Genomic DNA, 24,800 nt, shown 5'->3' on the forward strand with positions numbered 1-24,800 from the left:
ATTTCATATATGTGATCACTTTCAGCTATTATGGCAAAAACACCACAAAAATACAAAATACAGCCCCATGAAGTCAGAAGACCTTCTAATATTGCTGTCTCAGGTTCTTATTAGCAATATGCTCTTAGGTAAGCATTTACTTTTCTAAGCCTCCCTTTGCCCATTCAACAAATTAGATTTTTTTTTTTTTTTTTGGAGACGGAGTCTTGCTCTGTCACCCAGGCTGGAGCGCAGTGGCCGGATCTCAGCTCGCTGCAAGCTCCTCCTCTCGGGTTCACGCCATTCTCCTGCCTCAGCCTCCCGAGTAGCTGGGACTACAGGCACCCGCCACTTCGCCCGGCTAGTTTTTTTTTGTATTTTTTAGTAGAGACGGGGTTTCACCGTGTTAGCCAGGATGGTCTCGATCTCCTGACCTCGTGATCCGCCCGTCTCGGCCTCCCAAAGTGCTGGGATTACAGGCTTGAGCCACCGCGCCCGGCCAACAAATTAGATTTCTTATCTTATATAGTAGACATATGAGGATCACATTAGATTACCTATATTGAAGTTCTTTATAAATTCTAAAGTACTATACATATAAAACTTTTATAGTTTTAAAAAATGATAACATTGAAAATGTTAAAAATTAATTTTAGAAATGTTCCTCACAGGCTAACCTACAGCAATAATTTCATTTATTTATTTTTTTGAGATAGGATCTCACTCTGTCACCCAGGCTTGAGTGCAGTGGCACAATCATACTTCACTGCATCCTTGGCCTCCTGGGCTCAGGCAATCTTCCCACCTCAGCCTCCCAAGTAGCTGAGACTACAGGTGCATGCCACCACACCCAGCTAAGTTTTAAAAGTTTTGTACAGAGAGGGTCTCACTATGTCACCCAGGCTGGTTTTGAACTCCTGGCCTCAAGTGATCCTCTTGCCTCAGCCTACCGGGAGGGTAGCTGGGATTACAGGCACAAGCCACTCTAGCTTTTGGACTACATATTTTAAATGTCTTACAAGTGAAACAAAATATGAGACAATAGCATCAAAACTCACTGTGAACTCAAGGTGAACAAAACATGTGCAGTATCCAAGAGAAGGGCCTCCCGACTCCGACCCATGCTCCCATTCTGCCAGTCCAACATGGCAAGTGTCCCCTGACATAGGAATAAGACAGCTGACCCAGAGACGTTACCACAACAGAGGCTTCTGCAGCTGCTCATAAACCACTCGGGGACGCTGGTGCAGTCCACTGAATGAAGAAGCACACTGCTAATCTGGAAAAATATAGCAGAGCTAATACACATAAAGCCTTTAAAACTTTTCAGAGATATTTCAAAATACAAACCCAAACATCTCTTTCCCCTGAAAAATCCTAGGAAAAATGACTAAACCCAAAGATAAAATACCCACAAATGTCATTATTATTATATTAGTATTAAAGGAAAAAAATTACATCAAGTACGTGAATGATTTTGCTGGTTGGAATGTACTGGCAGAGCACAACACAACGCCACCTGCAGGTGGATAAGCTTAACAACTCTTTTTTTTTGGTTTTTTTTTTTTAAACAAATGCTTTTAGAGGTGATTTGAGAAATAAACATCTTCAACTTATTCAAAGATAATTACTTTGTGTGATCTCATAAAATAATGCACATATATTTTTCTAAAGTAAGGTAAAAAGATAAAATAAGTTTCCATATAATATAGCAAGCAAAAAAAGAAACCTACTAGTAAAAAATACAAGGATTGTGGCCTAAATTATCAAATTATACTCTCTATAAGAAGCAAATTTACTGAAAAATTGACTCTATGTAGCATGCTTCCTGTCTAAAGTACATGATTTGGGTTATTCTTAATAAAAAACACATTTATCAGAAAAGTTATTACTGTGTATGTATCTATACATTAATATGCATAATTTTAACATTAAAAACATCTTATATGAGAGATGACACTGAACAAACAGCACTAGAAAAAACTAAAAGAATATACATCGAAAATGTTTATAGTGATTATCTTTGTGAGATGGACTTACAGGTGACTGTTATTGTCTTTTTGTTATTGTTGCTTTATCTGAAATTTTGGAATTGTCTCTTATTATAAGAGAAAAGGGTCATCAGAAGGAACCAGACAATGCAAAAAAAATTCTTTTAATTCCCTTCTTTAAAAATATTTTTAATTTTTTTTTTAAGAGACAAGGTCTCACTCTGCTGCCCAGGCTGGTGCAATCTTATCTCACTGCAGCCTTAAACTCCTGGGCTCAAGCAATCCTCCCACCTCAACCTCTCAAGAGCTGGGACTACAGGTGTGCACCACCATATCCAGCGAATTTTTTTATTTTTTGTAGAGACAAGGTCGAGCTAAACTCCCCAGGCTAATCTCAAACTCCTGGCCTCAAGTGACCTGCCTGCCTTGGCCACCCAAAGTGTTGGGATTATAAGTGTGAGCCACTGCACCAAGCCAAAAATATTTTTTAAACATACTCTAACTCTCAATAAAGTACAATTCTAAAAAGGAGATGCACTTACCAAATGAGGAATCTTTTCAGATGGGTGAAACATAGTCTTAATAAAAAGAATAATAGCTAATCCAGATGTGCTCTGTACAGTCTGTAATAGATCATCTATTTGACAAAAAAGAAGACAGCTTATGTTAAATAATGAATATTCTGTTACAGTGGAAAGAGCAGATGCTGAGCAGCCAGATAGGCCTGGCTACAATTTCTAGTCTGACCACTTCCTGGGTGAATAGGTCTTACATAAATTATTTTAAATCCCACAAACTCTGTTTTCTCTTCTGTAAAATGGGATAACTCTTAACTGACACAGTGTCAGGTTTAGATGAACAATGAATATAAAAGCTTTTTAGAAGCAGTCTCACTCTGTTGCCAGGTCGGAGTGCAGTGGCATGATCTTGGCTCACGGCAACCTCTACCTCCCGGGTTCAAGCAATTCTCCTGCCTCAGCCTCCCGAATAGGTAGAATTACAGGCGCGTGCCACCACACCCAGCTAATTTTTGCATTTTTAGTAGAGACAAGGTTTCACCATGTTGGCCATGATGGTCTCGATCTCTTGACCTTGTGATCCGCCCGCCTCAGCCTCCCAAAGTGTTGGGATTACAGGCGTGAGCCACCGCGCCTGGCCGAATATAAAGGCTTTTAAGCCCAGCATATAGATACTCAATAAATGTGATTCCTTCCTCTGTCCTCTAACATACACTTTCTTCCTCTCCAACTACTGCTTCCCAGAACACCTAACAGCAACACCACCTGTCCCTTCCTCTCCACCAATGCCTCTGTATCCCAATCACCACAGACATAGACTTTTTCAAAAAGAGATTTCAGGGCTTGTGTAAAGAATGTACATAAGTGCTAACTACAAACTTTTCTAGCACTGACACTGTACCCATAGCAACCAGTTTTGACTTGGTATCTTCTTTTTGTTTTATCTCTATTAGCCTCTAATACCATGGTGAATTGTTCAACCTGGGGAAAGAAGTATGACATCATAAACTACGTACTAAATATCCATTGTGCCCTTTATCCCTGATAACAAAACTGTGACTTTGATTGGGGAAGCCACATGCCCAGCCAAAAGCAGGATACCTGCCTCTTCAATCTTCTTTGCAACTAAAGGTAGGTATATAAGAGGGTTCAGGCCAATTGGATGTAAGCCAGTCACTTGAGTATCCTGATTAAAAGTAAAGATGCAACTGGCCTTCCTTCTTCCTGCCTTGAATACACATCTGGAGCTACAGCAGTCATATGGCAATCACAAGGCAATAAACGTGGGAGAAAGCCAACCTGCTGAAGATGGCACAGCAGAAAAGCAGAAAATGTGTGGGTCATACACTGCCTATACCAGTTCTGGATCAACTGCCTCTGAACTTCTTATGTGGGAAAGGAGGTTTGGTTTTCAGTTACTTGCAGCTAAACACTTTACTGATTATGAACTTCAAAATGCTAGAAAAGAATAGTACTGATTAGGTGCCATCAACTTTTCAGAAAAGAAACTATTTCTTTTTTTTTTTTTTTGAGACAGAGTCTTGCTGTGTCACCAGGCTGCAGTGCAGTGGCATGATGTTGGCTCACAGCAACCTCCGCCTCCTGGGTTCAAGTGATCCCCCTGCCTCAGCCTCCCGAGTAGCTGGGACTACAGGTGCATGCCGCCACACCCGGCTAATTTTTTTTTTTCGTATTTTAGTGGAGACGGGATTTCACCACGTTGGCCAAAATGGTCTCAATCTCCTGACCTTGTAATCAGCCCGCCTTGGCCTCCCAAAGTGCTGGGATTACAGGCATGAGCCACCACGCAAGGCTGAAGCATATTAAAATCATGTATTCTCTACATTTCATTAGTTAGAGAATCTTTTTTAGACTAACACAGTCCTCTTTTAAAAAGTAAATAACCTCTGAAAAGTTTTCTGTAAGTTACGTCTTAATAAAAGTAACTTCAACTACTTTCCTTTCAATACCTGAGAACTCAGGCAAAAAGAAAAATGGAAATACTAATTGGACAAAATATAGCTAAGACTTTCGTTACCAGGGTTAAAAACGCAATGAGGCTGGGCGTGGTGGTTCACACCTGTAATCCCAGCACTTTGGGAGGCCAAGGCAGGCAGATCACCTGAGGTCAGGAGTTCTAGACCAGCCTGGTCAACATGGTGAAACCCCAACCGTACTAAAAATACAAAAAAAAAAAAAAAAATTAGCCAGGCATGGTGGTGCACACCTGTAATCCCAGCTACTCGGGAGGCTGAGGCAGGAAAATCACTTGAATCTGGGAGGCAGAGGTTGCAGTGAGCCAAGATCGCGCCACTGCACTCCAGTGTGGGCAATAGAGACAGACTCCATCGCAGACAAAAAAAAAAAACACAAACAATGAGATGCTATTGTTTTCCAATCAGCCTAGCAAAACCAGAGTCAGTTATTGTTTTTCACTAACAAGAGCTCTAAAGAGATCCATTAGCATGTTTTTAATTAAGTTACATTCATACATATATTACCATATAGAATGGGAGGTGAAAAGAGGATAATTCAACTTTTTATATAAATACTTGTGTTAGGTATCACTTTTTGTTAATCTTATAATAATAAACCACAGATTCCAAAAAAAGTGACAGAAAACAAATTTATAGCTTAAAAAATTATTTAAACGTGATCACCCTTGAACCTATCTTCCAAGGCAAGAAATAGAACTCAGCTACTCAGGCTGGGCACAGTGGCTCACACATATAATCCCAGCACTTTGGGAGGCCAAGGTGAGCAGATCACTTGAGGGCAAGGAGTTTGAGAACAGCCTGGCCAACATGACAAAACCCTGTCTCTACTAAAAATACAAAAAATTTGTCAGGTGTGGCGGCACCCTCCTGTAATCCCAGCTACTCAAAAGCTGAGGCACGAGAATCGCTTGAACCTGGGAGGTGAAACCCAAGATGTGGAGGTTGCAATGAACCAACATCACGCCACTACACTCCAGTCTGGGCAGCAGAGTGAGATTCGGTCTCAAAAAAAATAAAATAAAATAAAATAAAACCATGTAATCCAGGGCCTCCCTCCATTTTGGGAGGCTGAGTAAGGATACATTCCACACCTCAGTTAAGTATCACTTTTCATACTGTTAGTAGGAAAAGCTGATTGGCACTCAATTTTAACTGTCAATTATATATCATTTGTATATAATTTGTTACACTTACCATCGCTTAAAAACTTGGTAAAAATACTCAGCAATCCACACATATTTTGCCATATGGGAGAATTGGAAGCCTTCCAAAGATTTCCCTGGAAATCTTGTACTTTCTGTACTAACATCATTGAAACTCTAATGCCTACCAGTAAGTCATTCATCAACTGTGTTTGAATAATATGATTTCCAGCACATTTTCTATAAAGAAGAAAAGACATTATTACAAAACGAAATTCAAACAAAAATGTGAACATTTCTAATTCCCAGCAAAATAAATACATTCCTCAAAGGCCCGAAATCAATTTTAAATTATGATAATTTATTCCTCTCTCTTCCATTCCTACAAACATTCCAATTATGTAGATACTAACTGCAAACTTTCAACACCCTTTACTTATCAACATGTCCCTCTTTCTCAGCCAACAACTAACTTTACTTCTTTTAGGGCCAAGATAAGAAATCAAGAATGAATGACAGAACTTGGGCTGGGCGAAGTGGCTCACACCTGTAATCCCAGCACTTTGGGAGGCCGAGGCAGGCAGATCATTCGAGGTCTGGAGTTTGGGACCAGCTTGGCCAACATGGCGAAACCGTGTCTCTACTAAAAATACAAAAATTAGCCAGGTGTGGTGGTACATGCCTGTAATCCCAGCTACTCAGGGGGCTGAGGCAGGAGAATCACTTGAACCCCAGAGGTAGAGGGTGCAGTGAGCCAAGATGGCACCATTGCACTCCAGCTGGGCGACAAAGCAAGACATCATCTTAAAAAAAAAAAAAAAAAAAAAAAAAGAATGACATAACTTACAAACTTGAATATTCTCTCAACATTGATATATTTTCCCTCCCTGGCTCTTTTTTTCTTTTTTGAGACAGAGTCTCGCTCTGTTGCCCAGGCTGGAGTGCAGTGGTGCAATCTGGGCTCACTGCAACCTCCACTTCCCGGGTTCAAGCAATTCTACTGCCTCATCCTCCCAAGTAGCTGGGATTACAAGCAAGCCATCATGCCCGGCTAATTTTTATATTTTTAGTAGAGACAGAGGTTTCGCCATGTTGACCAGGCTGGTCTTGAACTCCTGAACTCAAGTGATCCGCCTGCCTCGGCCTTCCAAAGTGCTGAGATTACAGGTGTGAGAAACCGTGTCCGGCCCCTCCCTGACTTCTAAAATGCCAGACTCTCTTGCAGATTTTCCCCTACTTCACCAGCACTCCTTCTCAGATACCTTCACTAATTCATCCTCTTCTCCCTGATCTTTTTACGTTAGGAAAGTCCAGGACTCAGTCTTTATTCCTCTTCTTTTCTCCATCTAATTCTCTCCCTTGCTGATTTCTTTCAGTTCATCAGCTTTAAATTATAATCTACGTGCGATAATTCCCAAATTTTTATCTCCAACCCAGACATCTGTCTAATTCCTTTCTGGTATATCTAACTTCCCGATATTTTTACTTGGATGTCTAACAGACATCTCTAAATAAGTGAACTTATCTTCAACTCCAAATCTGCTGTACCTGCTGCATATTTATCCTACAAAAACACTGTAATCATCCTTGCCGCCCCTCCTCTCCATTTCATCTATAGGAAAATCCTGTTGGTTCTACCTTCAAAATACATCTAGAATCAGACCAACTCCATTGCTATATCTTGGCCTGAGCCACTCTCATCTCTCCCTTGGGTTACTGCCATAGCCTCCTAACTGGTCTCTTGCAGCTTCTGTCCTTCCCTCTCAGTCAGTTCTCAACACACCAAAACACAGAATAATCCTATTAAGGCAAAAGTTAGGAAAAACAACTTGGTAGTTTCTCAAAAACTTAAACATAGAATTATCTTATGAGTCCACTCTTATGTATATACCCAAAAGAGCTAAAAGCAGAGACTCAAAGATATACTTGTACATCAATGTTTATAGCAAAATTATTCACAATAGCCTAAAGGTAGAAACAGACCAAATGTCCATCGACAGACGGATTAACATGTGGTCTACACATACAATGGGATATTATTCGGCCACAAAAAGGAATGAAATTCTGATATATGCTACAAACGTGGATGACCCTTGAAAACACACCTGTAATCCCAGCACTTTGTGGGGCTGGGGCAGGGGCACTGCTTGAGCTTAGGAGTTTGAAACCAGCCAGGGCAACATGGTGAAACCCTATTTCTACCAAAAATATAAAAACAGGGCATAGTGGTGGACATCTGTGGTCCCAGCTACTCCAGAGGCTGAGGTGGAAGGATCGCTTGAGCTTGGGGGCAGAAGTTGCAGTGAGCCACGATCCTGCACTCCAGCTTGGGTGACAGAGCCAGAACTTGTCTCAATTAAAAAAAAAAAAGGAAACATAAATGAAATAAGCCTGACACAAAAGGACAAATATTATATGATTCGTAAGAATCACCTAGAATACGCAAATTCAAAAAGACAGAAAGTAGAATAGAGATTACCTGGGGCTACAGAAAATGACTTTTTTTAAAAAAATAAAATTTCCTTTCTTTTGGACACACTGAACTTGAGGTACCTGTAGAACATTCAAGCTGAGATGTCCACAAGTCAACTGTCAACTGATCTCCATCAGTCTACCACTCAGGAAAGAGATCTAACTTGGAGTAATAAATTCGGGAATCCTGAGTATATAGGTGGTGGCTGACACCAAAGTGGACGTTATTAAGCAGTTCAAACAAACAAAATGAAAAGGACAGAACCCACCTTTACACAATGAGCATAAAAAGAAGAGCCAAAAAGGAGAAGAAGAGACAAAGAGCTCCTGCTATGGCAAAAGGCTACCATGAGTGAAAGACGATGATGTACAGGTATTATTTCTGCTCTCTCCCAGAACCTCCTCAAACCAACAGCCATGGGATTTAAAATGTAAAAAGATAAATTCTAAAGGCAACCAATATGCAACAAGACAATAATAATAATATTTCAGAAGCTGCAAAGCAGATGATGAGTGATAACTGACAGCAGAATCAAGAAAAGTGGACACTCAGCCAGGGAACAAGCCCAGAAGCCATTTGATTTGTAGTACCAAATGGCTCAGAAACCGTTGGCACTAGGTACTCCTTGATGTGGAGGTAAACATAAGATTGAAAACAGGAAGACTAAATACCTCTGAGCCAGCAAACAACTTGTTTATCTTTAGAAAAGGTAAAACAGGCCGGGCCCGGTGGCTCAAGCCTGTAATCCCAGCACTTTGGGAGACCGAGACGGGCGGATCATGAGGTCAGGAGATCGAGACCATGCTGGCTAACACGGTGAAACCCCGTCTCTACTAAAAAAATACAAAAAACTAGCCGGGCGAGGTGGCAGGCGCCTGTGGTCCCAGCTACTCGGGAGGCTGAGGCAGGAGAATGGCGTAAACCCGGGAGGCGGAGCTGGCAGTGAGCTGAGATCCGGCCACTGTACTCCAGCCTGGGTGACAGAGCGAGACTCCGTCTCAAAAAAAAAAAAAAAAAAAAAAAGAAAAGGTAAAACAGGTGTCTGGCAAGGAAGATAGCACACACAGATAAGGCAACAACATATTACAAAAAGGAGATTTAGGTAAATATATGCACAATGCAGGCCAAATACTGAGACCTCAGCCTTCTTCCCTCACTCAGCAACCAGACTCTTAAGACAATGGTTTAGAAGATTCTTCCATGGCAAATCCAGTATCTAAGCAAAAAGATTTAAACATACTGACATCTTTAGGTTTCCTCAAGGAAGAGTTCCCCCAAGAAACAGCCCAGCTAGACTAGCCTACAATAAAATCTGCAGTCAACTCCACCCATAGGCACAGGCATTCAAATCAATCCTCGGTGTCCCCTTATTAAATATGACTACCCGAGCTGGGCACGGTGGCTCACACCTATAATCCTAGCACTTTGGGAGCCAAGGAGGGAGGATCACTTGAGCCAATGAGTTCGAGACTAGCCTGGGCATTATAGTGAGACCTCATTCCTACAAAAAATTAAAAATAAAAAAAAATTAGCCAAGCATTGTGGCAGACACCTGTAGTCTCAGCTACTTGGGAGACTGAAGTGGGAGTATAACTTGAACCCGGGGAGGCAAGAGGTGCAGTGAGCCAAGATCGTGCCACTGCACTCAAGCCTGGGCAACAGAACAAGACCCTGTCACAAAAAAAAAAAAAAAATTTATATATAGATAGATAGACAGATAGATAGAAAGAAATACGTAATTGCCCAGCCAAGGATCACCAGACTTCTAAGGAAAGCTTCTAATAAGAAATATACTGAACAAAACCAGCAAACAGAAACAAGCAACTTGGAAGAAACAGAGACTATGTAAAGATGATAAAAAACAAAAAACTATCATGAATATATCCTCAGAGAAATAACAGAGGATATTTCACTCACGAAATAAAAACAGGATGCTATGAAAAAGGAACACACTCAGGTGAGGAAAAGAGTTCTTTCACTTACTCTCATAACAATTTATTAAATTTTTAATTTTTCATTTAAATATTTTAATATAGTTTAAATATTAAAATTCTATATTTGTTAAAATTAAGTATCAAACCTCTAAAAAATAGATTTAAATAATTGGGTCTAATATTAATGGAGAAAGGGGCTGGGCATAGTGGCTAACGCCTGTAATCTCAACACTTTGGGAGGTCAAAGCAGGTAGATTACTTCAGTCCAGTAGTTTAAGACGAGCCTGGGCAACATAGTGAGACTCTGTCTCCAAAAAAATACAAAAATTAGCTGGGTGTGGTGATGCATGCCTGTAGTCTCAGCTACATGGGAGGCTGAGGTGATAGAAACACTTGAGCCCAGGAGGTTGAGGCTGCAGTGAGCTATGATCACACCACTGCACTCCAGCCTGGGTGACACAGCAAGATCCCGCCTCAAAAAAATGTAATAGTAATAATATTAATGAAGAGGGATGAAAAGATCACATTCTGAGACTTTCAAATTTTTCTGTGTACAAAGACAATGTACAACTGCAAGTATGCACACACAAATGCCAACATATAGCACTTGCCTATTTTCTTCCACGATTTCAATTAAACTCTTCTGCAGAAAATGAAGCACTGAAACAAAAGAATACGACAAACCAGAATTTAAAACTGTGAACTTCAACTTCAATAAAATATTTTATATCACTGTTATATAAAATGATACCATGATATAGAAACAAAAATTTAAAAGGAAGGCGCATGATGTACCTGAGTTATCTACAATGCTCTACCTATTGCCAAGAAACTTAAAAGAGCCAGTTCCAAAATGACTCATAGAAGCCATCAACTCATGGAACAAAATAAAATAATAGGACTTACCATTTTTAAGCAGATTATTAACACCTGCTCTACCTGTAGAGGAAAAATTGAATGCTGGTAAGGAGTTTCATGACCAAAATTAGTATCATTTAAAACCTATGATGTGACGAGAGACCTTAGCCAGAAAAAGGACTAGAAAAGTGCTGCCTTACCCAAGTTAAAGTTCTCCATACAGGAAGATATATTGTCAATTACTTTCCTATAAGAGTATAAGTCAGTAGTATTCAATTCTTCCTGAAGACGAGAAGTAAAACGGTGTACAGCCTCAGGTAGAAAAAATTCAGGTAGGCTATTTAGTGAGCTAGAAAAAGAAACAAATATTAAAAATCTGACAATCTAATAGCCCCAGAATATGTGGGGAGGGAAGAGAATCATACAAATGTGGGAATACTGAACTAAACCTTCAAAATACAGCCAGAAAATTACAACTCCACACTACCATCACTGGAATTCCCTGACCTATCAGCTCATCTGGTCTCCCCGCTTCCATCTTGCTTCTCTCCCATCTCCCAGATTATTCTCAACAAAGTAGGCAGAGTGACGCTGTTAAAACACCATGTCAATTCTCTTACCAAAGCCTCCAACAATATCCTTCTCGGTTAAAGTACTAGACGAAGTGTTTGCAGTGACCTACAAGGTCCTCCCTACACAATTTGGCACTACCGTAAGCTCCTGACCTCATCTTTTTTTTTTCTTTTCTTTTCTTGATTTTTAAACGGCATCCATCGCAATCCTGACCTCATCTTGATCCTTGTTCACTTAGCTCTAGCTATATGGCCTTGCTCTGTTCTGACATACCAGTCTTTGCTCCTGCTGTTTCTTCTATCAAAAAGACTCTTCTTTCAAATATACTCAACAATTATTGCCTCATCCCTTTCAGGTCAATCTCAATTATCTTATCACGTCTGAGCAAAGCTATATGAAGTGACCATAGTATTTTAAATTGTAACCCTCGCCCTATCCTTTACGTCCCCTTTCCTCCCTCCCCGCTTTTAGACAGCACTCATGCCATCTAATAGCCTATAAATGTTACTTATTTACTTTGTCTATTTTCTATCTTCCCCTTAGAATGTAATCTCCATTCTGGACTGTTTCATTCATTCTACCCCCAATTCCTAGAGGAGTGCTGAAACACAGTAGGCAGCCAATAAAAATTTATCAAATGAATAAATTAAACATATCAATTTTGCCTCAATTAATATAAATCAAAACTGATAGGCTTTGTTCTAAATATAACTGGACAGTTCAAAGTTTTTCTGGAAGAAAAGAATTCAAAAATGGGAATATTCAGAGTAAGAAAAGTCACTAGAGGGATGACTTAACACTGATACATAATTAAAACACATTATCAAACTATAGTAAATAAAAGTGTGGTATTGGTGTATGAACAAATGGATCCAAATCAGAAATTAAACCTATGTATATACGTGAACATATAACACAATATGGTGGTATTCCAAATATGCGGGCAAAAATGGACTATTCAACAGTTTGGATAAGTGGTTCCCCATATAAAAAAGAAAACTAAATTGAATCCCTACCTCATACTACATTCAAACCTTAATTCCAGATGGACGTAAGGGTTGAGCAAAAAAAAACAGTATAAGGCCTGCAAATAATATTGTAAATAATCTTGTATTACAGAAAGCATATATAGTAAGGTATAAAACTCAGAAATCTACACACACAAAAATTAGCTGAGTTGATAACCAAAATAAAATTTTAATTTTTGTAAAGACAAGACACCATGAGAGAATTTAAAGTCAAGTAACAAAGGAATGTATTTAGCATATCATCTATACAGAAGTCTTATAAATCAAGAAAACATTCTAACAAGAAAATGTACAAAGGATATGTAATAAAAAAAAAATAGTCACTCAAACGCCACACATTGAAAAATGTTCAATCACACTAGTAATCTGGGATACATAAATTATAATGATAGCATCTTCACTCATTAGATTTTAAAAGATTTAAAGATTCATATTATCCAATGTTGGAAATATATGAAGAAGAAATAAGCATTCTAACTCAATTGGTAGTGTGGGGGAGTACAATTTAACAAGAATTTCAATAGGCCTAATTTTTGGTCCAGAAATTCTACTTCTTGGAATTTATCTCAGAGAAATACACATATATAATTATATACATAAGAATATCACTGCAATGGGGAAGTGATTACTTTAAAACATATAATATAAATCATGTAATATGTACCATACATAGATACATATATGTCATATATACAGTATATTTAAATTTTGGTATATTCATATTACAGAATATTTATAGCTGAAAAAGTAAGGACTGTTGGCGGGAATGTAAAATGCTGCATATTGAAAACAGTATGACAGTTGCTCAAAAAATTAAAAATAGTATGACCATATGGTCCAGCAATCCCACTTCTGGGTATATATCCAAAGAACTGAAAGCAGGATCTCAAAGAAATATTTGCACACCCATGTTCACAGCAGCATTATTCACAACAGCCAAGAAGTGGAAGCAACCCAAAGGTCCACTGAAAGATGAATGGATGAACAAAACACAGTATATACATACAACAGAACATTAAGCATTTTAAGAGAAGAAAATCCTGTCATATGCTATAGCAGGGATGAACCTTAAGGACATTACGTTAAGTGAAATAAGTCAGTCACAAAAATACAAATACAAATATTACACTAATATGAGGTATCTAAAGTAATCAAATTCCTGAATGGGAAGTGACTGCCAAAGCCTGGGCAGGAAATGGGGAGTTGTTACTTAATGAGTACAGAGTTTCAGAGCTTTGCAGATGACAAGGTTCTAGAGATCATTGCACTGCAATGTGAATATACTTAATAGTGAACTATATATAATTAAAAATCATTAAGACTCAAACATCGTATGTTCTCACTCATAAGTGGGAGCTAATCTATGAGGATGCAAAGCCATAAGAATGATACAACGGACTCTGGGGATTCAGGGGAAAGGGTGGGAAGGGGGTGAGAAATAAAAAGACTACAAATTGCTGGGTACAGTATACACCGCTCAGGTGATGTGTGCACCAAAGATCTCAGAAATCACCACTTATTCACGTAACCAAATACCACCTGTTCCCCAAAAACCTATGGAAATAAAAATTAAAATTTTTTAAAAAGAATTCATGTAAAAAAAAAAAAAGGTTAAGACTGAGGTTTTACGTTACGTGTCTTTTACTACAATTTTTTTTAAAAGGATTATATGACATGGAAATATCTCTAAGACATTCTTTAGTGAAAAAACAAGCTACAGAACATTATGTAGAATACAATCTCGTTTACAGATACATTAAAAAAAGTAGAATGTAACACACATATGCTGACCTCAAAGAAAAGGTCTAGAAAGATAAATACCAAAATGGTAAGTGACAATCTTTATTAAGAAAAGATAAGTCCTAAACAATGAAATGGAAGCCTTACCTTTTGTTTTGTATACTTCTATATAGTTTGAAATTTTTACACCAAGCCTATATTCCTGTGTTATCTGTGTAAATATATATTTAAACCAAGAACAGATAGGATAAAAAGATGAAAAAACAGCAAGATGACATTTATACATAATCAATAAATGTAAATGGACTGAGGGAGGAGTTAGAAAACTACAGCCCACAGCCTGTTTATTAGTCCGTGACCTAAGAAGGCTTTTTATATTTTTAAAAAGTTGTAATTAATGAGTGAAAACAGAGAAGAAACCGTATGAATGAACTTTTTGTGATCTATATCAGTTCAGTTTTATCAAACCAAGGAAGGAATTTTAGTTACTTTCAGTCAAATTGAACACTTTTTAACACCCGATTTCCCTTCCTTTTTTTCTTACCTTGCCAATACTTTCTTCAAGGGATTCTTTAGACTCAAAGAAAGATAAATGCCTGCTAAAATATCCAAACAACTTTGAATAGTGGGATCACACACACCATTTTCATCTACTTTCTCCAGCAGTGGCACAATCTATAATACAAAACATTGAAGTAATTTTTCTCATATCAAGTATAGCAAAGTAACATGGTTCTAGATACTCTTTAAAGTCTCAATTGCTGGGCACAGTGGCTCACCCCTGTAATCCCAACATTTTCAGAGGCTGAGGTGGGCAGATCACTTGAGCCCAGGAGAGTTCAAGACCAGCTTGGGAAACACTGAGAAATCTTGTCTCTAAAAAAAAAATACAAAAATTGGCCAGGCATGGCGGTGCATGCCTGTAGTCCCAGCTACTCAGCTACTCAGGGGGCTGAGGCAGGAGGATCGCTTGAGCCCAGGAGGTTGAGGCTGTGGTTGAGCTAAGATTGCACCAGTGCACTCCAGCCTGGGTAAGAGAGCGAGACCATGTCTCAAAAAAATAAATAAAACAAAGTGTCAATTATAATGTGAAATGTTTTCCATACTCCACTGTCAAGGATACCGATTTAAACACCTATTTCACTATTTATTAACTTTTTAAACTCATGTCCCCAGCTCTCTCTTTACCCTCCAGACCCACCTCCACAGAGAATCACAGACCTGTTAACGGCTTACGGTAAAGAACAGCTGTAGCACAATTTAAAAACCAGTAACAAACTTACTTGCTTTCCAAAAAAAAAAACTATGTGTGCTCAAATGGTAAATCCTAATACCGAAATACTAATTAAGTATAATATTTATATTTTAAATTAACTTTTAAATGTGCCTGCTAAAAAGTTTTGAAGATTCATATATTTTAAAATTTATCTTCACAAAAGAGGTATGTACAATTATCTTCTACCTTATCTATTTACAGCTCAATTATGATAGAAGCCTGAATGTGGCTTCTATTGCTGTTTTGAATACGAGGATATTATACAATAAACAGAAAAGTAAAAAAAATACCTATTTGTTAATGATAAACTGATATGCAATAATTAGGGGCCAAAAACTGTCAGTGATTTTTTAAAATCCTTAATAGCATGATACTCTTAAAAATGTATTCATGAATATCATTCAGACTTACTTGTTTAACATAATGGATTTGTGACACTCCATCCGTGAGTTGTACACAACGTAACAGCAAAGAAGCTAGATTTTTCCCTTCCACATCAGCAAAAGCTACATAACATATACAAAAAAAATTTTTTCAATGATTTAACAGTAAGTTAAATATAACTTTGCCTTTGTTGTCCATTCTACAAAATTTTTTAATTATAAACCAAAGCAATAGGTGGAACATAGTCTGAAGACAGAATTTTAAGAAAATTTTTACATCCAAAACATAAGGAAAAACATAAAGAATTTGAATATTATATGCTAGGGGTCCCAGTGATTAAAATACTCTGCTTGCAAACTAGAAAAAAATATATTAAATAAGGGAAACCAGAAGTCACCTACATTTCAAAGTTTCAAGGTCCTGATGGCAAATGGTCAACACAGCAACTTGCATTTCTTTCTTCTTCTTTACACCCATTTTAAATAGAATTAACAGTAGTCACTGCAAGAAAGAAGACTTTAAGGCATTAATGTAATGTTTCTCAACCTCAGCACTATCAATTTTTGGCTGGGTTCATTCTTTGTGAACAGTATCATCCTACGCATTATGTTTCATGCATCCCCATCTCTACCCGTTAAGATGCCACTGGCACCCTCCTCCCTCCCAAGTTGTGATAACCAAAATACGTCTCCAAACATTGCCAAGTGTCCCCTGGGGGGCAAAAGTGCCCCAGAATAAGAATCACTGTCTAAGAATTTCTGATGTGAAGAAGAAAAATGTTTTAAGCTCAAGTTTATTACTGACTGAAGTTATTTTACCTACTATGACTCAGTCTTTGTATTTTAAAATATAGCAAACTTTCCTTTTAGTGAACACACACACCAAAAAAACCTAGCATAGTTTTTCCAAAAATAAAGTACTTCAAACTAACCTCAGTGACTTGTTAGACTAACAAGAGGTACCACCATATACTGATTTCTGCAAAAATGAAAAAAAAAAATTTTTTTTAAATATTATTCTCTTGAGTTTGCTTTTATTGATACTTAACAAATCAACTCAAAGACTACACGACTACACACTAATAGTACCACGCCATCTGGAAAGAAGTTGGTAGCGAAATGTCATAGGGCTCTTTTCTTGATGCAGTTAGCATTTTTAGCAGTATTTATGATGAAAATATTAGAGGATATAATGTAGTACATGTATAAAACTAATCTGAAAGGACATGTTGAATGATGCAATCAGGAAAAAAAACAGGTCAATAAACTGAAATAATGAGCAATACGAAATTTACCAAGATGAAATAGAAATAAACGTAAAGGGCTGCATTTAGTTTAGGGGAAAAAACTCAGAAATAGAGGCTGGGGAGGCAAAACGTAGTTTGAAACAGCTCAACAGCACAAGATGACAGCCAAAAACCACAGAAGTCAGCGATATCAGAGCGCATGATTTTATCCAAACAGGTCAGGTGACATGTATAGCGCATTAGGTGCAGCGCTGGTGGCCATACTTTAAGGAGCCGTAACAAACAATGTAGCTGATTTCTGAAGGACCTAGAGAGCACCTCCTTCAGAGAACAGCTCAGTTAACCAAAGGTGTTTGGCCTGGAGAAAAGTCAACAGGGCAAGAGCCTTAAAACAGCTACTAGACTGTTTTGGAGAAAAAGGGAGTAGATTTATTTGTGTACTATAGACTTATTGTCTTGCTATTAGTAAAAGTTAGTACAAGCTACAGGGAGACAGATTCCAGATCAATACAAAGGAAAAGCTCTATGTTCCCACTAAGGACTGGGCTACCTTTTAAACAAAGAATTTCCCAACACCAGGAATATTCGAAGAGAAGATGACAGAATATTTTGTCTTGGACTCCTGAAATAGCCCCCTAACTGGTCTCCTAACTTCTGCACTTACCTCCAAAGAGCCCATTCTGTTTACAGTCATCAGAGCAATCTCTTTAAAAAAAAAAAAAAAGCTCTCATCAAATTGAATTACTTACTCTCTTCCTTAAAACTTTCCAAGGGTTTCTAAATACACTTAGAATAAAATTCAAACTTGAGGCTGGGCATGGGGGCTCGTGCCTGTAATCCCAGCACTTTGGGAGGCCGAGGCGGGTGGATCTCCTGAAGTCAGGAGTTCAAGACCAGCCTGGCCAACATGGTGAAACCCCGTCTGCACCAAAAAAAAAAAATACAAAAATTAGCCGGGTGTGGTGGCCGGCGCCTATAACCCCAGCTACTCTGGAGGCTGAGGCAGGAGAATCGCTTGAACCCCGGAGGCAAAAGTTGCAGTGAGCCGAGATAGTGCCACTGCACTCCAGCCTGGTGACAAGAGCGAAACTCCGTCTCAAAAAATAAATAAATAAATAAATAATAAAAACTTGAGATTTTGCCCTTCCAGGCCCTAAATAATCTGGCCCTGCCTTCCTCCACTCTTCATCTCAAACCAATCTCCTCTTCACCATCTCAAGAGCTTTGCACTTCCTCATGCTCTTATTCCCACCTAAGAGGCTTTACACTTCCCAGTATCTCTGCCCCTTAATGTTCTTGCAAGACTGACTCCTTCTCACCATTCATGTTTCTGCTGCAATATTACCTTCTAAAAGCCTTCCATGACCACTCTATCTAAAATCTCACCAATCCAACACACGTAGACACCATTTCCGTTAATTTTCTTCATAGCACTTACTAGTACCAGAAATTACCCTAACGTGTACATTTGTGTATTGTCTGTCTCCCCTAGTAGCAAAGTGAATGAAGGCAGCAACTTTAATCTGTTTTGTTCATGTTTCAGGCCTCAATTCCTAAACCAGTGCCTGGCACATAGGTGTTTAACAAACACTTGACGAAGAAACAAATTAACAAACATTTGTCAGAGATGTTCTAGAAGAGATATATGTCTTTAAGGGCAGGAAGGTGGACTACCTGGTTTCTAAAATCCATTCTACACCTAAGTGACATTCTACATCTTAAGAACCTATGGTCTGCTTGGGAAGTAAGAAATCAATACAGTAATGGCAGGTGAGCAACCACTTAACCAAAAATGGACGCAGCTAGGAAAGTGTCGACAACAGAGTAATTTGTAAAGGGACAGTCAGATCTAGCGGAATTGAGGTACGCTTCCTAAGAAAGTAACCACTGTACAAAGCCAGAAGAGATTGGGGAACGTAACTAGGGAGACTATTCTCTGGTGAAAGGTAAGCAAGTTTGCAGGAGGATTTGCTCTTGCAATTCTGAGGGCTCTACAAAAGCAGACTCGGTAATTATGCCTGCTCAAACGTGCGTCTTGAAGAACCGGGGTCCCCCAGGGGGTAAATCCCCTGTCTACCGCAAGGCCAGAAGGTGCCCAGTAAATTACACTCCTCCTAAGTCCCACTTACTGCTTCCCTTTAGAACGCTGCTTCACTCTACACCTTCCTGGCTGACTCCCACAAACATTCTCTGGGCGATTTCTGAACCACGTGGAGTTGAGGAATGACAGTGGGAGAAAGGGGTTAAAGTGCTGTCTCCATGGAGACCTTAGCGACCGGAAATCAGTTTCACAGCCGCCGAATCCTAGCGATACCAAAAATTGGGAATTAGTGTGGCTCGCCAGACTGCCCTAGCAAAACTGGCCGAGCCGAGCGCAAAGTCACGCGCTACCGCGGGTCTGGCAGGCAAGACACCTGGGAGCCAAACCTCGTGCCCGTCGGCGTCTGAGAAGAGTCGGAGGCGCCTGGTCAAGTCCCGGAAGCAGGTCTTCTTCTACGGCGTCTCCGAGACTCGCAACGCGGACCGCGGTCGACTACCGGGTCAGGGCGAAGAGAGGGAGGGAGGGGTAACCTGGGGGAGTCATCGCGAGAATTGACCAAACGCAGCTCCTCCAGTCAGGAGTTCGACGATGTCGTGACGTCACCGGGGTGGGCGGTAGCTATCGGGTTTGGTTAACTGCCGCTTTACCGTCAGCGCCGCGCGTTCCTCCTGGTGTTGGGGCTGACCGGCCGTCTTGCGCACACGTGATTCTCTTCACATGCTTGGACGCCTGGGAAGCGCTTTTGTCCTAGTCCAGACCTTCCACCTTTCTCCCACTCTGTTGGCCCAGTGCAGAGTCTAGGAGAAATCTACGTGGAGTTTAGAGCCTGCGAGATGGAGCAGGGGGTTGGGCGGCGACTGAACGGAAGCCATGAGAAGAATTCGGACTAAAATGACAAGTGCTGTACCAACGTGTGCCAAAGCGCATTTATTCATTCAATGGATAGCGAGCTCTACTGTCAGAGCGTCTCCAGGCGCTAGCCTTGGAAGTTATCCCCTACTGAGGATACATATATTACGCAGCACATACAAATTGTCAGATGGTTCAGTACTTGAAAAATACAACTTGATGTCACTGGGAGTTGCGAAAGGGGCCAAGATCAGGAAATAGACCTGATACTATCATCAGGAGGATTAATTTGGAAAATAGAAACATGTCAGTTCCCTAAACGTTAATGACAAATTTTTAATAATTATTTTCCGAATTTTTTATTATTATCTTGCCTTGGTTTTCTTTGTAGCTTTACCACATATGTATGTATCACTATCTTGTTTTGTTCAATTTTGAACTTTTTGGAATTGTGTATGTATTCTGCAGCAATTTGCTTCTTTCAGCATTGCTTTTCGTATTCACCTACATAAAAGCAGGCGGCTGTGGTGCTCTTCGCCCAGGCTGGAGTGCAGTGGTGCTACCTCGGCTCACTGCAACCTCCGCCTCCCAGGTTCAAGCGATTGTCCTGCTTCAGCCTCCTGAGTAGCTGGGATTACAGGCGCACGCCACCACGCTTGGCTAATTTTTGTATTTTTTTTTAGTAGAGACAGGGTTTCACCATGTTGCTCATGCTGGTCTTGAACTCCTGACCTCGTGATCCGCCCGCCTCAGCCTCCCAAAGTGCTGGGGTTACAGACATGAGCCATGGCGCCCGGCCCGTAATTTTGCATTGTTTAATATACTTCATTATGTATCCATCCTGCTGCCTCTTAACGTGGATTATTTGCAGTTTTTGCTCTAACATTGCTGCTGTGAACTATGTTGTGCATGTCAACTGGTGAGTGTGAGCAGACGGTAAATATGTTGTACATATCAGCTGGTGAGTGTGTGCAGACGGTTCTCTACCATAATTTTTTGTCATATTTTTGACCCGGACTGATAGTAAGAAATACATTGTAGACTTTGAAACTGTGGACATACAAGTATTCACACATAACTGAAGTAAACATTTCCTGAAATGCTACTTTATAGGAGCTGTGAGATTTTATTTCCTTTTTTTTTTTGTAAATTATGGTAAAATACACAACAAAATTTATCATTTTAACTATTTTTAAGTTTTATGCTTTTTTAAATATGTATATTGTTTCAGACCTACTAATTATATAACTCAGTGGGTCCGAACCCTTTTTTTGTTCTGACCAAACCATTTTAAAGGGGCAGACACTGCAACTCTTCACCCTACACAGTGAGAGGTGGGCTAGGAGGCAAACATAATAAACATATGTTGAAAGGTGAAATTACTGTTAAAACTTAACACAAATTAACAGGGTTTAACTGAGCAAGGGGAAAAATGATTCTCAAATCGGGCAGCCTCCAGAATCATAGCAGATTCAGAGAGACTCAGAGAGACTCCAGGGATGCCTCGTGATCAGAGCACGTTTATAGACAAAGAAAGGAAAGTAATGTACAAAAAACAAGTGAGGTACGGAAGCAGCTGGATGTGTTACATACAGCTTGGCGTTTGCCTTACCTGAGCACAGTTTGAACAGTCAGCATTGTATGAATAGTTGAAGTATGGCTGCTGGGATTGGCTGAGACTCAGCTATTGTTACAGAAGTATACTCCTAAATTAGGCTTTCAGCCTTGTCTACCTACTAAGTTAAGTTATGGTTCATCCATAAGGACTCAAATATGGAAGTACAGAGGATTTCTCAGGCCATATTTAGTTCAATTTAACACCGCCATGGAAAAAATAGGGGAATGGAAAGTGAGAGTATAGGGGAGATACGTTGCAACATTAAATGGGATAGTCAGAGTAGGCCTAATTGAGTCAAGATTTGCAAGAGACATAGGCATTTGGGGAAGGGGAAACCTTCCATACAGAGGGAACAGCCAGTACAAAGTTTCCAGGGCAGGACTTGCCTGTTCGGAGAATAGCAAGGAGGTAAGAGTGGCCGGAGCCAAGCAAGGTTAGTAAGGAGTGGGACAAGGGGCTTTGGATTATGTAAGGCTTTCATGTTATTTTATGGATTCTTTCACTCATCAGTGAAATGAGGAGTGATTTTGAGCAAAAGAATAATAAGATTTAATGTACATTTCAAAATAATCACTGGAGCTACTTTGTTCAGAAGAGACTGTAGGTCGGACGTGGTGGCTCACGCCTGTAATCCCAGCACTTTGGGAGGCTGAGGAGGGCGGATCACCTGAGCTCGGAAGTTCAAGACCACCCCGGGCAACATGGTGAGACCTTGTCTCTACAAAAATACGAAAAAATTAGCTGGGCATGGTGGTGTGTGCCTGTAGTCCCAGCTACTCGGGAGGCTGAGGCACGAGAATTGCTTGAGCCCCGGGGGCAGAGGTTGCAGTGAGCTGAGATTGTGCCACTGCACTCCAGCTTGAGCTGCAGAGTGAGACTCCGTGTCAAAACAGAAAACAATAAGAGACTGTAGAGCCTGCAGGAAGCCCAGTGAGGCTGTTGTGGTAAACTAGGCAGGCAGGATGCTGGTGGCACTGGCCAGGGTGGTAGCAGTGGAGAATGGGAAGTGGACAGATAGTGGATGTAATCTGAAAGTAGAGCTAACAGGATTTTTTCTGAAGGATAGAATATGGGTATGAAGAAATGAAGAGTCAAAGATGAGTCCAAAGTTTCTGGCCTGAGCACCTGGAAGGATGAAGTTGCCAAAGTTTACTTGGAGCAGATTTGAATGGGTTTAAAAGAGACTGGGAAGAGAGGAATCGGCAAGATCAAGCAAAGGCAACTCCTTCTAGTGCTTCTAATACACAAGGGGCAGATAAATGGAAGGTAACACCTGGAGGAAGTATACTGCAAAAGCAATCTACAAACCCAATGCAATCAGGAAAATGCAAATCAAAACCACGATCCAATACCACCTTACTCCTGCAAGAACAGCCATAATCAAAAAAATCGAAGAACAGTAGATGTTGGCATGAATGTGGTGATCAGGGAACACTTCTACACTGCTGGTGGGAATATGAACTAGTACAGCCACTATGGAAAACAGTGTAGAGATTACTTAAAAAACTGAAAATAGAACTACCATTTGATCCAGCAATCCCACTACTGGGTATCTACCCAGAGGAAAAGTTATTATACAAAAACGACACTTGCACATGCATGTTTATAGCAGCACAATTCACAGTTGCAAAATCTTGGAACCAATCCAAATGCCCATCAATCAACGAGTGAGTAAATAAACTGTGGTATATATACAATGGAATACTGCTTGGCCATAAAAAGGAATGAGTTAACAGCATTTGCAGTGACCTGGATGAGTTTGGAGACTATTATTCTAAGTGAAGTAACTCAGGAATTGAAAATCAAACATCATATGTTCTCACTGATAATTGGGAGCTAAGCTATGAGGACAGAAAGGCATAGGAATCATACAATAGACTTTGGGGACTTGCGGGGAAGAGTAGGAGGGGAGCGAGGGATAAAAGATGACAAATAGGGTGCAGTGTATGCTGCTCGGGTGATGGGTGCACCAAAATCTCACATCGCACAGACCACCACTAAAGAACTTACTCATGCAACCAAATACCACCTGTACCCCAGTAACTTATGGGAAAAAATAATAAAGTAAATCAATCAATAAATAAAATTCCCCCCCCCCACCACACACACACACACAAAACCACCACCACCAACAACAAAAAAACCCTACGTTCTCATAGAAAATCATCTGTTACTTTCCAGACAGACAAACCCCAATTATTTCCAGGTAACAAAGGTTTGGTTTTAAAGGTTGAAATAGCGACATCTTTGAAGAAGATATCCTCTTTTTTGCTAGACATCTGGTGGCATTACCAACTTGAGACCACTTTAAATTCTCTGCTTGAAGTTTTTCAGGACACAATAGCATTAATTTGAACTACAAACTTTCATAAAGTAACTATGTATTTTATTTATGACAATGTGTTCCAAGGAAATTTTTAAAGGATCCTTAGTATATAAAAGTGTAAATGAAAACACTTGACAAGGCCTGGTGCGGCGGCTCATGCCTGATAATCCCAACACTTTGGGAGGCCAAGGCAGGTGGATCATTTGAGGTCAGGAGTTTGAGGCCAGTCTGGCCAATATGGTAAAACCCTGTCTCTACTGAAAATACAAAAATTAGCTGGGCGTGGTGGCGGGCACCTGTCATCCCAACTATTCAGGAGGCTGAGGCAAGAGAATCGCTTGAACCCCAGGAGGTGGAGGTTGCAGTGAGCCAGATCACACCACTACACTCCAGCCTGGGTGACAAAGGGAGATTTCATCTCAAAAAAAAAAAAAAGAAAAAGGAAAAGAAAATACTTGACATACTAACAGTGGACTAGATAAAATCATAAAAAGTAATCCTTGTGTCAACATTTTCTTCAATGTAGTTTAGCATTGCAAATATGTACCTGTAAAAATAATATTTTCCACTCAATTAGAAAAGGGAAATAAAAATAATTATTTAGAGCTGGGCACAGTGACTTCTGACTGTAATCCCAGCTACTTGGGAGGCTGAGGCAAGAGGATTGTTTGAGCCCAGGAGTTCAAGGCTGCAGCATGCTATGATCACAGCTAGCCACTGCACTCGAGTCTGGGCAACAGAGAGAGACCCTGTCTGTACAAAAAAATTATTATTATTTAATGACATGATTTTATATGTAATTATTAAGATTCTTTTACATTTGAATG

At 39.8% G+C, this 24,800-nt stretch overlaps 1 protein-coding gene across 8 annotated transcripts in view; it reads right to left on the minus strand.

Moving 5' to 3' along the window:
• The window catches only part of THADA (THADA armadillo repeat containing), a 359,588-nt gene extending 339,887 nt beyond the window's left edge, over positions 1 to 19,701 (minus strand). For all 8 annotated transcript variants that reach the window (XM_021924785.2, XM_021924787.2, XM_021924786.2 and 5 more), the window contains exons 1-10: positions 19,567 to 19,701; positions 16,295 to 16,394; positions 15,921 to 16,015; positions 14,778 to 14,908; positions 11,093 to 11,241; positions 10,941 to 10,973; positions 10,646 to 10,694; positions 5,680 to 5,867; positions 2,513 to 2,607; positions 1,038 to 1,258 (exon numbers count right to left, since the gene is read on the minus strand). In XM_021924785.2, coding sequence (XP_021780477.1) covers positions 1,038 to 1,258; positions 2,513 to 2,607; positions 5,680 to 5,867; positions 10,646 to 10,694; positions 10,941 to 10,973; positions 11,093 to 11,241; positions 14,778 to 14,908; positions 15,921 to 16,015; positions 16,295 to 16,370 — 1,037 coding nt within the window. In that variant the 5' untranslated portion in view covers positions 16,371 to 16,394; positions 19,567 to 19,701. The remainder of the gene's footprint in view (positions 1 to 1,037; positions 1,259 to 2,512; positions 2,608 to 5,679; positions 5,868 to 10,645; positions 10,695 to 10,940; positions 10,974 to 11,092; positions 11,242 to 14,777; positions 14,909 to 15,920; positions 16,016 to 16,294; positions 16,395 to 19,566) is intronic.
• Positions 19,702 to 24,800: the final 5,099 nt, after the last annotated feature.

This window comes from Papio anubis, chromosome 14 (assembly GCF_008728515.1).
Source record: "Papio anubis isolate 15944 chromosome 14, Panubis1.0, whole genome shotgun sequence".
NCBI lineage: Eukaryota > Metazoa > Chordata > Mammalia > Primates > Cercopithecidae > Papio > Papio anubis.